Genomic DNA, 16885 nt, shown 5'->3' on the forward strand with positions numbered 1-16885 from the left:
TAAAGTTTGCGAAGAAGAAGTTGCTTTATACTTTGACCCATCGTTGTGCAGCCGGGTTATTGAACCGAAAAAATGGCTTAAGCTTCTTATGACGCAATTTTACCTTATCCAAATAAAACGGAACACGTACGGACTTGATGGAGGCAAATCTCGAACCAGATCCACGGTGCGTAATGTATAGTATCAAACTTCCCGTGCCCGTTTGACTCCCTTGGTCGGCTACACTCCTTGGCCAGCTTTGATACTATCTTATGGCACCGTAGGATCTGCTTGGAGATTAATGGAGGCTACCCAGCGAAGATTAGTGTGTCAGAAAACTACGAAGGCCCATAACTACACACTCCACTCTTAACCCCCTGCCAGTGTAAGCTGGGTGATCAAAGTAGGTCAGACTCTGAAATCTACGAAGGCCCAATTAGCAAAGCTACACTTTCCACAGCTTCTGCGGAACCTCATTACAGCTGCCGTCTACTTTAACTCTCCCCATCCTGATGTCAAAGCGGATTAACTTTGAAGTCTACGAAGGCCCATAACAACACATTCCGGACGATTTCCGTATTGGCTTTAACGTTTCCCGCATTACATCAATGCGGCTCAGAATTAACGATGGAGTATTCGCTAAAAATTGCATGCGGAAATCTCTTCCAATTCCTTCCGTCCTACGCAATCCCCTCTGTTTTCCTTCTTTCCCTTCTAAGAATAATTATCCTACCCAAAAACTGATTGATTGACAATTGTATTCATTTATCTAAGAAGGCGGTAAAAGCTATATTGCCAAAGTCGCTTTGTGTCTTGCAATTAAACAGTACATTTTTCCCGTTTCAGGAGGACTAAGAACAGATACTAGTAGTCTTCATTTGAAATGCATCTTTATTCACCAAGAAAAACGACATGATGGCCAGCCCGGAGCCAGAGCCTTGGAAAGGGAAAATTATCCGCTACAAGAAACTATCTTCTGTAGATGGTGAGGAGATTAGGAACGAGTCGAGCAGCTCCGAAGAAGACCTGAAAACGAGGATCAAAAAGTTGGCAGAAAATGGGACCGGAACAGACAGGGAACGAGGTTATTACGGAAGCGGAACTGACGGGGAACGAGAGAATGCCGGGAGCGCTGAGAGATTAGCTCTTGATGCGGCGAGCGTGGCGGTGGACACCTGGGAGCGAGGGGCCATGCCCAAATCTCCGGACCAATGGTCGTCTGCGCGCTCCTCATTGGTCTGGGATGACGACGAGCCGGAAAAGTCGTCAGAGACGGACCAGCGGGTAGTCACTGAGAACGGGTACCACCTAGCGGACGTGCGCCTCCCTGCACCCCCGGTACACAGGAAAACATACAACAAGCCGATAGAACTGTTGGAGGGGAGCAGCAGCTCTAGTAGCAGCCTGACCCCTCCGTATCACACCCCTGCACGCGTCGAACCGAACTCCAAGCGGACCGCTGGGCCAGTCAAAATCGGACTGCCCGAGGAACGCTTGAGCGCCAAATGTACCGAAAGAGTAGCCAATGGTGAGTATCTCCAGGAACATGTGGATCATTTCTGGCCCGAGGGACTCTCTAACCATGGGGAACGGGTGAGTATCGAAATGCCTGATGAAGTAGTGATTTCTAGCCATCCCAAGGAGCTGATTGGGACTGAAATGCCAGATGAAGTCGGTATCGCCGAGCGGCTCAGCAAGGACAGAGCCAAGCCAGGAAGGCCCGGGGAACGAGACGGTAGTAGCCATGAAGTTCCCGGGGCACGAGTCATTAATGATGAGCCAAAGGAAATAATCATGGAGGAACCTACCAGTGCTGGAAGTCCCGGGGTACGGTTCACCTCTACACCAACCGGAAGTGGAGATACGGAACCAATCAGCATTTCTAACGTCATCGCAGACTTCCAAGAGGTCATCAATGAGATACCAGTAACAGGTACATCACTTGTAATATCGACTTTTAAGCCCATGAAAGTCAAGTTATGATCAAAGCTTCAATCTGTCCATCCAAAAGCAAGGGAGCTGATATCTGACCACAATTTGTCAATCAAACCTTCCTCAGCTTGTGCTGACCCACTCTTCTGACATCAACGGCGGGCGATACAAACTTTTAAACACCTTTGGCCTATCATTGACGTCACGTTTCTGGAGGTTAGATATAGTTGGTCAATGCAACACAAAGAAGGCCGTAATTTTGACCGAAAACTCTTTCGTTTTGCCTTTGGTTTAAGCTTTATTAATCATTGTTCATTTGGAAAACAAATATTAATCACAATTACGATAGCAAGGTTGCCGCTGTTGTTTTCCAATATGTCGATTTCAATTATTTATGCTATGAAGCTGAGTGTAAAAAGGCATTGCTTGTATGCGGCCATTGTTTTTATGTGATTTATGTGGTTATGGTAAATCCTGTGTAATAAGGTCGAATTTCGGATGTGTGTTGCCCGCGAGAGCCTTACTGAATAAAACATTGGTACCGGTTGACATTGATGGAGGTCTTGCGTTAGTCATCCGTCACTATGTCTACAGAAACGCCACTATCTAGCGGTTCTAGCCAGGCGCTCTCTCCGCTGCGATGGGACACCCACCTGCCGAGCGCCGCGCGGACCGGAGACCCGCTTGGGTACGACATCTACGCCCGCAGCATCGCCGAGATCGTCACGGACGAGATGACCGAGATGCCGCTCACGGTGGGCATATACGGCGGATGGGGCATGGGCAAGACGTATCTGCTCGGCAAGATGAAAGGTAGGATATATCCATATAAATGGTAAAGTTTATTTCAAATTCTTGCCCGTTGGTTAATTGCAGGTAATATGATTTATACAGTGTAAAAACAATATCATAAGTGTCTACTCTAGTCTAAAACCAGTAAAAGGTAACTCTAGATCCTGGGTTATTGGGTTCAACTCCTTTTTCGAAGACAGTGGAGGACGAAAGATCCCACCTTTTCTATTATGTGTGGGTTTTGTGATGTTAGAAGAATTGTTTTCTTTTTGTCAGTGAATGTAAAGAAGTTTGGGTGGAATTCGGTGGCCTCTTCAAACAGCTCTTTTCTTTCGTGATCGTAGAAAGAGCAGTTTGACATAAAATGTGTTTCGTCTTCCATCGCGTTTGACGTCTATATACATACACATGGGCATATAGGTCGGGTGGGCAAGGCGTATCTAGTGATATATCCACATGCACACGTCAGTATGTACGTGGGCATATGCGGTGGATCATGAGGCATGGGCAAGACGTATCTGCTTGGTCAAATGAAAGGATATATGGCTAAGGCATACATGTACACAAGGTAGGCAAGATTATATATCCAAATGCAAATTTGCATGTACTCTGGCGTGTATGAACTGTGAGAAAAAAGGAGACATCATGATGGTAACTCCGTGTGTGCATTAATGGCACATATAGGTCCAGGGCCAGGCCCAATTTAAGGTTGTGTTTAGACTTCATAGTGATGCAGCGGAATCCTACCTGTTGTAATAAAGACAAAACGGTAATTTTTCCCAACTTGCTTTCTTCACCTGTTGCAGAGATGGTGGACGAAATCATCGGGAAGAAGAGACGGGAACACGAAAGGTACGTGGAAGGAGAGGTGGACGGCCTTGAACAGAACAAGAGCCGCGAACAGAAAACCAGGTTCCCGACCGCCCTGTTCTCCGTCCTGCTGGCCCTGTTCCTGCTGAGTTTGGCAGCGACGGTCGCCTGCGCCTTCCACTTCGACCGTGTGTGGGTCGTGTTCCTCGTCGGCACGGTCAGTTCAGACATAAACACTGCACGAACATCGGGATTTACCAGTAGCTATAAATATTCAAGTATAGTTTACGTATGGTGCTTCGCAGCCCAAACGGGCTGAACTACACTCACAAAGTGTCTACTAACAACTGATTCATCTAACCTAACACATTGAAGTCAATAGTCTACTAAACAGCAGTATTCATGTGACCATACACATTAAAAATTGGATTCACATTAGAAATCGGATTCTTAAAAGAAACAAATCGGCATATACAATAAATTCGGAGAGTTCTGGAGATAAATGTTGCTTTTGCTATTTGATGCTTGACACAACGGTTATCAGGTTTATGTAGAATTTAGCGCTACTATTAGAGCAACCACATTCAGATGTGTAGTACACACAAAGCAAAATAACGGAGTGGGACTATAACAACTGTTATTGTTATTGTCAGGTGACGGCGTTTATCTTGTTGGTGGCTACATTGCTGTACGGGTTCAGGAGGCAGATCCTAGGATTCTGTACAGAGAGAGTCTCCCTCCTGCAGAAGTCTAACCCCATGCACTGGATGGTCGGTATCTACTTGGAATGGGTGAAGCCGCCGAACATGGAAGAAAAACCACAGCACAACAACCTACAGTATGAGGTTAGGACTACCCTGCTTTTCACCATGTCCCCAGCGCTCAATATAGACCCCCCTCCCCAATATGACGGAAAAAATACAGCACACCAGGTGACAACATTACAATGTAAGCAAGAATGACCTCTATACATCACCATGTCTATAATGCTCAACATACACCCCCTCCCCAACATGGCGGAACACCGAAGCCATAGTGACATGACGTAATAGATGCTGCGGGAAGCTGTAGACTGTTCCAAGGTGTTCCAAGGTACCCTATTGTAATGACGTCGACCGTGCTACTCTTCAGGCTATCCAATTGTCTGAGTAGTTGTTATCTCAGTTAGTTTCTTTCCTGACTGCCTAACCTCCATCAACGTATCGTCTGCATTCTTTTTTATCGCCCGCCAGGTGATTTGGGTTCACTTCAACGCCTGGGAGTTCTCCGGCTGCAAGGTATTGTGGGCCGGCATCGTCACCACTCTGTGTGACGCCATCGAGGGAAAGGTCGGAAGCAGGCCAACAAGGTTCTTCCGGGTCATCCAGGTCAGTTTACGTGACTTCATTTGTATACTGAAATGTTTGAGGGCAGTTGAATTACGGTGGGAAACGGCTATGTTTAGACCAGTTTGACGGGGGCCGATACCGACTTCTAACCACGTTATGTTGCTTCGTGTCTTATAAGCCCACGCGGGCTGGGCGTCTTAACGCATGACATGTAAATAGAATTCATTCATTCATTCATTCATCCATTCATTCATTCATTCATTCATTCATTCATTCATTCATTCATTCATTCATTCTAACCATGTTTGACTCATTTCTCGCTTGATTTCATCAGTAAAATATTCATTATTCGCTTGATCATGTGTCATAATCATTTTACAGTCTCCTACTGATGGTGTACGGCAGGTTTTTGCATACATTGCATTTTCGTTAGCTTAAGTTAGTTTTGTAATAACTAGTACCAACCCTAACTCACAGGGTCAGTTGAATGGAGGCAAGAAAAAGGCCCTGTTCAGACGAGCGTGGTTTAAACTCCTACTGTCCGCTGTGGGTGTCGTCATCCTGGTAGTGATCGTCCTGATTCTCGTGTTCTCCGGAGGCGCGGCAGAGCTGGACAAGTTCATGCAGGGCCCGCAGATCAAAGCCATCATCGGCAGCATCACCGGCTTCCTCGGTCTCGGGATCGTCGTGCATCTTAGAAAGGGAGTCGACATGGTCAAGAACATGGCCAAGTCCCAGAAGGAGAAGCTGGACGCGCAGATGAAGAAGCCGGACTTCGCAGAGCAACTGGGGTTCATGTCTGAGGTTTTGTTTTGTTTTGTTTCTTGTTTGAACCTCTGCAATCACGTGGCATTAACAGTTGGTCAAAGGTGCCAGAAAGTTTGTAACGCCCTCTGGCCAACTGCTGATGCCATGTATTTATAAGTCACGTGTCTAAATTGGTTATTTGAATATGAAAAAGGCCGCAGTACAGATTCGTATTCTTTTGCCGTTTGATGAAAATGAAGCATTTAGTGAGTTTAGATATCACTGATTTTTATCCCTTTGCGTATTCTTCTTTTCTCGTGGAGTAAAGATAGTTCATCTTTTTAAACTTAGACATATTTTCTAATTGAACTATAAGGATACATGTTAATGCGTTGTGCATTTTTTCCAGGTGAAGTCGGAGGTTCAGACAGTGACGTCACTCCTGAGGTTCCTGGAACGCGTGATGGGAATCCAATACCGCGTCATCATCGTGGTGGATGACCTGGACTGTTGCCCTGGCGACCGCGTGGTGGGCGTGTTGGAGGCCATGAACATCCTGCTGTCTGATGAGGAGAGCAACATCATCTCCATCGTGGCCATGGACCCGAAGATCATCGTGAACTGTCTGGAGAGCCGTCTGACGGACACCATCACGAACAACTCCAGCGGGTACGTAACCAAAGTTTTTATTTGTTATTTACGTATATGTTGTTTACCAGTCGTGTAACCGACGTTTATCCATTGTTTAGTTCTTTTAAGAACAGGTAGACGTTTGCCTGTTGTGTGTTGTTTTTGTGTTGATAGGCGTGAGTAAAGAGACCAAGGAGAATTTACTCCAGGAATATCTTGTAGGATTCCCAGTGTTTTAGTGTTCACGTGTTGCCCACGTGTTGTTGTCGTGCTGTTTGAGGTATCTGAAGAGGATTGTCCAGTTCTCAGTGTTCACGAGTTGTTCACGTGTTAATAGGTACGAGTATCTGAAGAGGATTGTCCAGTTCCCGGTGTGCCTGCCTGAGCCGAGCGTGGCCGACAGACGAAAGTTGCTCTACACGGTTGTGGAAGGCAAGAGTGGCATCCTTGTCCGAAAGTTCGTGTCTGTCAAGACCGGCCGAATCTCCTTCAAGGCAGGTACCAAGGCACGCCAGATACTGCTGAAGGATTCCCTGGGACAGACTTCAACCAAGGGCAGACCTTCGCTGTGGACGGCTCTGCCGGATGCACCCTTTGGTCTTGAAAACCAAGATGGCAGCCACCAAGGCGTTTGGAAACAAGATGGCGGTAACAAGGACGTTCCAAACCAATATGGCGACACCCAGGAGGGTCCCACCGCTCCACTGTTATCGACAACACAGCAATTAGATGAAGTAGACGCGGCAGAGAGAATGTTTAAGGCAGCGCTTGAGACACAGGTTAGCACTCACGAAGTCCTGAACAACTTCAGGCAAGACGTCGTGTCTGAAAGTAATAAAGACTATTTAGGTGACGTCATACAGGCATTGGATGACGACGATGGCAACGCAGACAATGACATCATGCCGTATATCCATGGCAACGCTCTCCACATCACTAGCTTGTACCACATACTGCGCATGACTGTGAAGGTTCTCAGGCACAGGCAGCTGCTGCAGTGCATCACGCCTCGTCAGGTGGCGTCTTGGGTAATTTTGGTGGAGCAGTGGCCCTACCGGATAAGCTGGGTACTGCAGTACGTCGAGGATTGTCAGCAAAAGGACCGAATAAGGCGACGTTGCCATCAGGCAGCCGGACGGGATGGGCAGAGCTCTAGATTGTGTGAAGAGGGGAAGGATGAGATTAGCAAGTGAGTAGTTTTTCGACGTCATCAGCAAAAATGCAATCTTTAGAGAATAAGTGTGTGTATCCTTTGTCGTCCCTCAAGAATTGTGATTTGACTACATTTTTTCCCCTTTTTTATACCTAGCAGCAATGTAGGCACAGTAGCATTACATGCCGACACCCCATTTCTGAAACTATTGTGGTACAGTCCAAACCGTCCGCTAGGAATAACCTTTTTTTTTTTTTATTTGCTTTTGGACAGACGAGGACGATGTGGCACTGCACTCAAGTTTTTGTAACTTATATTAACAATGCCACATACACGGTACAGACAGAAGGAAAGTCGTGTAAAGTGCCTTTCCCAAGGGCACAACGTCGGGGGCACGGTGGGAATCGAACTCAGGACCTATAGATTCCGAGCCGAAAGCTCTACCAGTTACGCCACGCCCGACGCCACCTACCTTTTCGTGGGAGGAAAGCTGGGATTGAGTCAGGGAAGATAGGACGGGGAGGATCACTAACATCTGTGATGGATAGGGGGTGTAACGTCAAGAAATTCAAATAATTACGCAATATTTCACGTATGTTTTAGACCTTTCATTTTTGTTTCTTCCGTAGTGACACCGCACTGGATTACGTGTTCGACAAGGTGAAACCGGAAATGGCGCAGGTGGACCCGGAGGGTTTCCGGCGACTCAACAACCTTGACGGAGACCCGGAGATGTTCGAATTGCTGCTGACTGAGTCCAAGTTTACCGTGAAGGTACGTGCAGTTCTCCAAAATGCCGCATGAGGGAAACTACCCCCGTACTATGGAGGTTGATCATGATTCCCCTTTGTGGTTTATCTCGAAGTAAGTGAAATCATTTTTGTTTTGTTTCAGGACCTGATGAACCTGCTCCCCTGCACCATCAACTTGGACTATTCCATCCAGCGGAGGATCGCAACAGCCAGAGAACTCTTCGTGCAGTAATGACAGGATCCGCTAGGGGTCTCCCTTTTGCTGCAAAAGGAGTGTGGTCTCAAAGACCGGTCGTACTGAGCATGTGTTGGAATCAAATGATTTTGTGGTGATTCCTCTTTTATACATTCACAGTCAGTTCTGAATTACAGATAAATGTTATTTCATCAATTCATTTCATAATACACCAGAGTTTTCATATACGCTGTGTTTACACAAGCTCTCGCTGGCTGGATTTGCGGCGGCCATTGTAGGGCCGACCGCTAGGGGAGCGATTTTAGTCAGGCTAGGTCTTCATATATACAGTAAGGATGGGCTCCGCAAGAGGTCTCTCTTAAAGTGTACTTCTTCGAAGTAAAATGACGGATACGTTCCTGAAGGCAAGACATCCAGCCAGACAATATTCAAGCATAATTTTGGCGGATGCAGTTCCCTCTTAGTCTTATTATTTTGTTCCAAAACATTTTCTGTACATTCTTTATCGTGAGATAAGGTGACAATTGGCCACTAGTTGTTCTTGAACGTCTTTATTATTACCCAAGTTGTAATGATACATTTTATTTTCAGTTACATTTTAGCAATTTCATATCTTGCAATTGCCAAAGGTGGTTAGGACGAACATATCTGTTGAAGCCAAAGAAACAAACATTCTAAAAACAACAGACTTAAAGAAATAGTTGTTTAAAGACATGTAAAGGTTATTATACTCATACCTAGTGCATAACCAAGAATCTATTGTGTTCTGAACGATGTTGGCGCTCACGTGACTGTGATGTAAGCATTGTCCGCCATGCTGGGCGATTAAACCCGGAGGTAGATTTAGATGTGCCCTAGCTAATCGGTACGGTGTTTGGTCCAGAACCCATATATCCCGGGTTTGAGTCCCATGACATGCTCCAACACTGAGCAATTAAAAAGGAACTTTTCACGAATGTCCTTGTTATCAGCTGAAAATGAATGCATAGCTTCGGTTGGGGACATCCTTCAGATAAGAAGTTAAATGGAGGTCCCGTGTTTGAGGAGAGGCACACCTCGGGCGCGTTGCTTAAAGGCAACCTAAGCAATATTACAGCGTCAAAATGGAATTGTTCTGAATATGGCAATCTGTATGATATTGACATCTACTGCACTGTATTCTCACATTTACATCTTTATTTCATACTTTGAGCGGTTAAAAACGGCCCAGAGACAAGATATTCCTTATTATTGTACCCCCCAAAAATAAGGACTTGATCTGGAATCCTTGTGCAACTTCTTCCCGCGACATTTTTAACAGCTCAATTTATGAAATAATGATGTAAATGTGCTAAAATAGTGCATTAGATGTCAATATCATACAGACTGCCTTATTCAGAATATTTCCACTTTTAACAATGTAATATTGCTTAGGTTGCCTTTAAGAACCAAACACAGTTATCGAAAGGAGTAACGGTGCTCCTCGCAGGATCGGTGCGAGTGGATCAAATAAATCTGTTAGGATATGCAGCTTGTGGCGTTTAGTTCAAGCCTGGTTTGTTGTGGCATGAGCCGGTTTATGCATCACAAATAAAACAAAAAAGAAAAGACACGTAAATGCAACATAAATGCAAATTGTACAATCCTCTGGGTTTAACCAGCCAAAATAGCGGCTGTGACGCCATGTAGGAACATCCAATGTGCCATGATAATTTGCCAACATTTATATGAAATAAAAACTGGATAAAAGAATAATCGTGGGCCTGTGTCTTTATCTTGTTGCTGTTTCCTTACCTAACCAGGTAGCCTGACTAGCAAATTATAGAACAAAAAGACAATTCAAACTTGACAAAAAGTCTGCAAGATGGTAGTTTGGACAAATACTTCCTTACAGAAAAGTGTTTCATTAGTTTTTCCAAAATGTTTTTAGCTGCAGTTAGTCTTCATTTGAGTTGTGCAATTGCCAGAGCATTCCTGTCTCAGGAGTGTTCGTAAACGTTTTTCAACTTTGATGACATTCCTACAGAAAATATAGGTTCAAACAAACAAACAAACAAACAGAAAATATATGTCAAACAAATAAACAAAGGTTCAAACAAACAAACAAACAACACTTCTTTAAGTCCTTGAAAAATAACACATGTTCCTAAATATCTGTTTAACCGTTTATTTATAGTATAACAGTCCCGGTCCAGGGCGTATTTTGACGGAGTTCCTAGAGCAATGAGGACGTCAATCTCATCGGGGTGTTTCCGGTGTGATGACGTAGTTTCCGGCGCGACGACTTCATCTGTAAACTTTATGGTTAAAGCCTTTGTTTTACGCTTAGGGGACATTTCCAAACTACGGCCTTACCTGGCTTTTTGCAGTAATGAAAAGTACAAGATGACGACTGTTTTTCTACCTTTTGATTGAAGTTTCCTTCTGGTGTAGATTTGGAAATGTGACCAAGGCATGAGCTGCGCGCGACTCTAAAACACAAAGCCGACGGTCCACCAGGGCGATAGTGTTACCATATCTGTTTCATCCCAGTCATTTATCAATCCGTATGTAACGTGACAGCAGGGTACATAACAATGGTGGTCATGTTTCTGTGTACGTAACCCCTCCATTGGCGACGGACCGAGCCAGAACTCAACATCGGAAGAAGTCTTTCTACACACTACTCTAGGCCAACAGGTAAGTACAGGATCTGTCTATGCTTGTAGGATGTTACAATTGGAGTCACAGTACTAGAGACGTTGGACTTCCCCATGGTTTGGAACTCAGAAACATAACTTTAGACGAAAGTTGTTTGCCCCAAGCCCCCCCCCCCCCCCCACACACACACACATCTTCACCGTCGTTACAGTATCGCGAGTAAGCTAACAGGGTTGGGCGGTGCGTTACGCTTACAGTAACTGACAAAATATTCAATAGTAGTGAACAAATGAGGGCTTACAAGCTTTTGTGACTGTAAATATGTCTTCGTGTCGCACAAAGAACTTTTCTGTCGACTTACGTGACAAGGCAAAACTTTCAATTGATCACTTTCACTAACTCGCTCACTCACTCACTCACTTACTCATCCACACACTCATTCAATCACTCACTTAGTCACCCACTGTCACTCACTTACTCAGTTAATCACACCTTTCATTCTCTCACTCAGAAATACACCCTAACTAATACCACTCACTATTCACAAAATGAATTAATACTCAATCACTCTCACATTCATCAATTCACTCACTCTCGCACTTTGACACACTCGTTCACTCCCTCCCTCACACACAAACTCCCTCCCTCACTCTCTCATTCAGTCACCCACTCACGCACTCACTCTCACTCACACATTTACACACTCACTCTCACTACCTCTCTCACACACTCACTATAACTCCAACGTAGGCCTTGTCGTAAGTTACCGTTGTTTTTTCGCTGACCGTTAAATCTTTATCGATTGGAGTCCCTAAAACATCAGAATGTTGTCCTGCAGTCCTGAATACTCTCCTGCAGTGTTCTTCGTTTCTTGTAGTCTCCAAGCAGACCCAACGGTGCCTTAGAGATAGTATCAAAGCTGGCAAAGGAGTATAGCCGTCCAAAGGGAGATAGCCGGCTAAGGGAATTAAACGGGCACCGTGCCCCTATACCAAGTCCCTGGCCAGCTTTGATACTATTTCTAAGGCACCGTAGGGTCTGCTTGGAGACTAGTAATACGTTTCTTGACGGCCTGACTCAAAGGTGGTACATGTCTGTACAAGGTAGAACGACTTCTCTAAGCATACAAACATATTCCTTTACATTAAGGGTATGGTTGAAATTAGTCGCATATCAATTTGACATTAAGTCCAAAATTTCAACATTGAAACCCAATCAATTATTCAAGCAGAAATTTATTTTCTGACTGTAGACAACGCTTTTGCCGTAATGTTTACATTGTACTTATAGCACAGGCAGTGAAACATGTCTGTTTTGAACAGAACACCATTAAGCTCCTGTCACCCGAACCTGTCTCCATAGAGACGGTAACCGCACCCTATAAGGTGAGCAAAGGGTCAGAACGGTTTGATACACCTGAACTGTGTATACACCTGCATGTGCCAAGTGAGGCAACGCCCTTAAGGTTATAAGAGGTTTAATGACCCCGTACAACAGGTGTGGAGGGATTTTTTTAAAGATGACATAGTAGAAGTTTTTAACAATGATAGGTAGTGCCATTGACTTTTACGGCCAGTTGTGAAGTAGGTTGTTATCCATAGTGTCTAGGCACGGTATTGGAAGGCAGAGCCCACCCCTCTAAATCTCCTTATAGGCATAAACTTATGCTACCATTTTCCCTCCCCAACCGAAGTCAGGTACCCATTATTACACCTGGGTGGAGTGAGGAAAGTCACGTAAAATGTGACACCATCGGTGGCATGTCAAGGGTTCGAACCTCTGGGTTTGGGGACAGACCTCTGGATTCTTGGACACCCTAAGTATCACTCTAATACGACACTGATACACAACATTGTACACGAATAAAAACAAAAATAGACATTTTAACGCGCTTTTCCTTTATCATCCAGAACCATGCCGAAGAACAGAGTTGGCTGGGAACGAGAGCAGGGCTCCACTGACGAAATGAGCGACGACACACAAACTCGGGAACGAGGTAAAATATCGGCCGATACCACTCACACGGCGGGGCAGCAGCTGTCTAACAACATGGGAGAAGACAATCACAGGAACGTACTACAACGGGAGTTAGACGACAAATCTACGGGACAATGTAATGGGGAGGGGGGCGACCAGACTTCCACCCTTCAGGTAGAAGATGAGACCATTAACACTACTGAGCTAACTGCACGTTGCTCGGACGGAACGGAGCACCTAACAGGGGGAAAATCTTCACCGGAACATACGACAACGTCTGAGAAAACGACCACAAAAGTACAAGCCATACAAGAATCAAACCATACAATATCCGACGTTTTCAAGTCGAGAAAAATCGAGCCAATTCATTTTGGACAAAAGGACTACTTCGCGGAAGAGACTGGTTTGATTGACAGCGCCACCATGCGGTGCCAGGTGGCCTATGCAGGGGACGTACCACCACTGAGACAGCGCCCAAACAACTTATCCGGTCGGCCAACCAAAAGTAAGCTGCTTCTCTAGATGTATTCATGCTATCTTAGCACTGTAGAAAAATTCATCATATTCCAAATGCAACTAGACAAAACTTAAACATATCTGTTTTTATCTCTACTATATCTGAAAAGCGGGGACAAATTGAATTCCTCTAATGTTTAGCATAGTTTTACAATTAGTGGAAGAGTAAAGAAGACCACCATGTGAATAATAAAAGTGGTGATTCACTTGATAGCAAAATTCATAAAACGTATTTGGGGGTATAAAGTAAGTCACGTTGGGACCACATTCTTCATTCTTCAGCAGCGATACCTAGATGCAGTACCAAAACCAGTCAATATGAGCATGTTCACCGTTCGGAGTACGCATGTGCAGAGGTAGGAATTGTGGGTAATATGTCAAAGTTGAGACCCTAGCCTTGTCTTGCAAACAGTTCTCGTGTCGACTATTGTCTCGACTTGCATAACAATATCCAGACGTGTTTTGTTTAACTCTGTGTCCTTCACCTTTGACATATTACCCACAATTCATGTCTCTGCACATGCGTACTCAAAATGGTGAACGAGCTTATCGCTCTGCAAACCGTAAAAGACATTTAGCTGAAACGACGGCTAATGTACAACAGTAATGTACAACAGGAGTATGGCTTAAAAAGGCATTATAAAGACGAAAGGTAGTAGATATTACCTGAAACATCTGGCCGTTTCCAAAACCATATCCAGTTGCTTGAGTAATTCCTATTTGGCGTATCTTACAACTTGGATGTCTAATCTTTGCCGACGAATAAAATGCATTCTTCGCTTACGTCAGGAACGTCAAAGGGATCGAAAAAGAAGCGCTCGTCACGTTCAAAGAGCCCTGATCTGCCGGATGTGGTTCACGATGCCGGGAGTGACAAACCGGAAGTAGAACACCAAGGTGACCCCCTGGGCTACACGATCTACGCGGCCAGCATTGCGGAGATCCTGACGGACGAGCGGCTGGAGATGCCGATTTCTGTGGGCATCTACGGCGGCAGGGGCATCGGGAAGACATGCCTGCTCGCCAAGATCAAAGGTGGCACTGCACACACACACACATGCAAACCCACACACATGTACACACCTTCACACCTGCACACACACACGTGCGCACACACGTCATTTTTAATGAATGAATGAAGACCTTTATTGTACGTTTTTTTACGCTTTCTAACAAGCTAAGTACAGGTCAAGGTGAATAGAATACATCTAGTGATTCTACTGTACAATTTGTGTATTTTAATAGTATTTGACTAGTATAACGTTTTTATAAGTCCAATTCCAGTTCCCGGTTTTAGATACGCACCACTATACACGTGACTTAAATTTTGTATCAAATATCTTGTGGGGGCGTGGTTTGTTGATTCAAGGAGGTTACATAGAGATCGGTTGGATTCCGACTTCCATCTTTTATTGCTGTTTTTTGTTCTTTTCTAATTTCTTTTTTTCTTTTTCAACACAGAGGAAACCAACAACATCATCGCGGAGAAGAAGGCGAGGAAGGCGCCACCAGTAGAGGAGCTGACCCCCTTCCCTTTCCGCCTCTTCACGGTCGTCTTCCTGACATTCCTCTTCACCCTGGCGGCTACCATCACCACTGCAGTTCTACATCCGACCGCATGGATCGCCCTTCTCCTGCCCACCCTGCTGTCGTACATGTGTTGCCTGCTCGTCATGCTGTTCGCGCGAGGATCCGATCTCAGGTAACATACCATATTGTTTGTTTGTTTGTTTGTTCCGAAAAAACAGCAACCATCTTTACGTGTACATAAGTTCTGGTAACATACCATTTTGCTTTCAAAATTCTATACAGTTGTTTGAATCACTTTAACCTTGCGTATGGTGTTATATATTATAACAGAAGAAGAGCAGATCTTGAGAAAAAAATCCTCTACATCAGACCTGAGTCAGCTTCAAGATGTACTTTATGTGGCAAAGACGGTCTTTCTCGTGTAGGGCAGTTAAGCCATATATAGCCAAAGCTGTACGGCTGATATAAATTAGGATTTTACCATGGTCGTTACTGGCCGAAGGGTCATAGTACCTGGATGTCTAACCTTCATCTACGTATTATTTTGGTTGGTTGTTTCCTTGTTTCTTTGTTCCGCATAACCGTCAATATAACTTTTTTAACCTTAAAAGGTGTAACATACCAGTAAGTGATATGTACATGCTACGTAAGACTGGGTTGTATTTGATCCGCTCACACCTGGAAGGGTCCCTAATCTTTTCAAAAACTGTACTGGGTTCTTCTAAGTTTTCGCGGTGTGACTCTCCTCAAACACAAGACCTCAATTTAACGTCCTATCTGAGGAACGTTCCTAAACGAAGATAGATACTAATTTTCTCCAGATTAGAGTGAGGAAATAGATGTGAGGTGAAATTTCTTTATTGAAGATTATTGAGTTAGAAACTGGACTAGACGGTCCGGAACTTCTCACAGCGATGTATAACAGACTGTACTGGAAGTCAAACTTCACTTGCTGCACCTCATAGAGAATGGCAAATGATGATAATGACTTTCGTAAGGGCACAATATTGGGGACTGCTAGGGATTTGAACCCAGAACCTTTGGATCTCGATTGAAATCCTAACCATCAGACCATCTTGCCACCTTCAGGCGGAGATCCAACCCGATGCACTGGATTCTCGGAATCTACCTGGATCTCATCGACCCACCATGCATTGCGCCAGCCTACGTTCCAGAGCCAGAGCGCTACGAGGTGCGTTTTTCAAAATTTCCAAGCAGACGTTATCACATGGAGTTCTAAGTCGGGCTTCCATCGAATAAATCGAACGTACTCCGTGCACTCAGAGTGCATGCGACACAGTCAAAAATTCGAATAGTGTTTTGCCCCGTTACTAGTAACAAAGTTCACCTTTTTAGTGCAAAACTTTTCACCATTCGTAATGTATACACCAACAGAGCTTAAAACTTGAAATATGCAATTTTATCATTATCATTATTTTAAGGTAGGAACAATGTAGAATCCAAAACAGGAAATAGACATGTCACTGGTAGAACGTTTGAATGTAAAATCACAGTAGAAGTTTGCCTCCCCTGTTTGTGTGATTTGAATTCTCTTTGGAGTTCTTTGGCTGCAACGCATTGTGGGCTTGAACCTTTGACCGTTTCATCATGGCGCGGTTATACTGACAGCGAGTTTTACAATTACATCGGCCTCTTGTCACAGGTTTGCGATTGCTGTTACTAACAGCGAGTTTACACACATTGATAATCTGTTGAGTGGATTCCGGCTGCAAGGTATTGTGGCTGGCAACTTCCAGGAACATTTGACCTACTCCAAGAATCAGTGTCCACAATAATGGCGGTTACTAACAGCGAGTTTTTACACTTACATTGATTGATCATATATCAGGTGATCTGGTGGATTTCAACGCCTGGGAGTTTCCGGCTGCAAGATATTGAACCCCTCCCAGAGTCACATGTCCGC

At 44.6% G+C, this 16885-nt stretch overlaps 1 protein-coding gene across 1 annotated transcript; it reads left to right on the forward strand.

Annotated features, from left to right (window-relative positions):
* The first annotated feature begins 829 nt into the window (after window positions 1-829).
* On the forward strand, window positions 830-10053 carry LOC118412169. Its single transcript, XM_035814883.1, has 10 exons — window positions 830-1912; window positions 2506-2724; window positions 3510-3730; window positions 4167-4358; window positions 4746-4880; window positions 5319-5645; window positions 5998-6257; window positions 6556-7407; window positions 8001-8145; window positions 8266-10053. Exons 1-10 carry the CDS (start codon window positions 892-894, stop codon window positions 8353-8355), a joined length of 3462 nt encoding a protein of 1153 aa, XP_035670776.1. The 5' UTR covers window positions 830-891; the 3' UTR covers window positions 8356-10053.
* The last annotated feature ends 6832 nt before the right edge of the window (window positions 10054-16885 follow it).

This window comes from Branchiostoma floridae, chromosome 3, assembly GCF_000003815.2.
Source record: "Branchiostoma floridae strain S238N-H82 chromosome 3, Bfl_VNyyK, whole genome shotgun sequence".
Lineage (NCBI taxonomy): Eukaryota > Metazoa > Chordata > Leptocardii > Amphioxiformes > Branchiostomatidae > Branchiostoma > Branchiostoma floridae.

Coding starts and splice junctions, on each gene's coding strand:
- LOC118412169 (XM_035814883.1), top strand. CDS start 892: ATGATGGCCAGCCCGGAGCCAGAGCCTTGGAAAGGGAAAATTATCCGC. Junction 3,731..4,166: donor TCGTGTTCCTCGTCGGCACG/GTCAGTTCAGAC, acceptor TGTTATTGTCAG/GTGACGGCGTTTATCTTGTT. Junction 8,146..8,265: donor AGTCCAAGTTTACCGTGAAG/GTACGTGCAGTT, acceptor GTTTTGTTTCAG/GACCTGATGAACCTGCTCCC.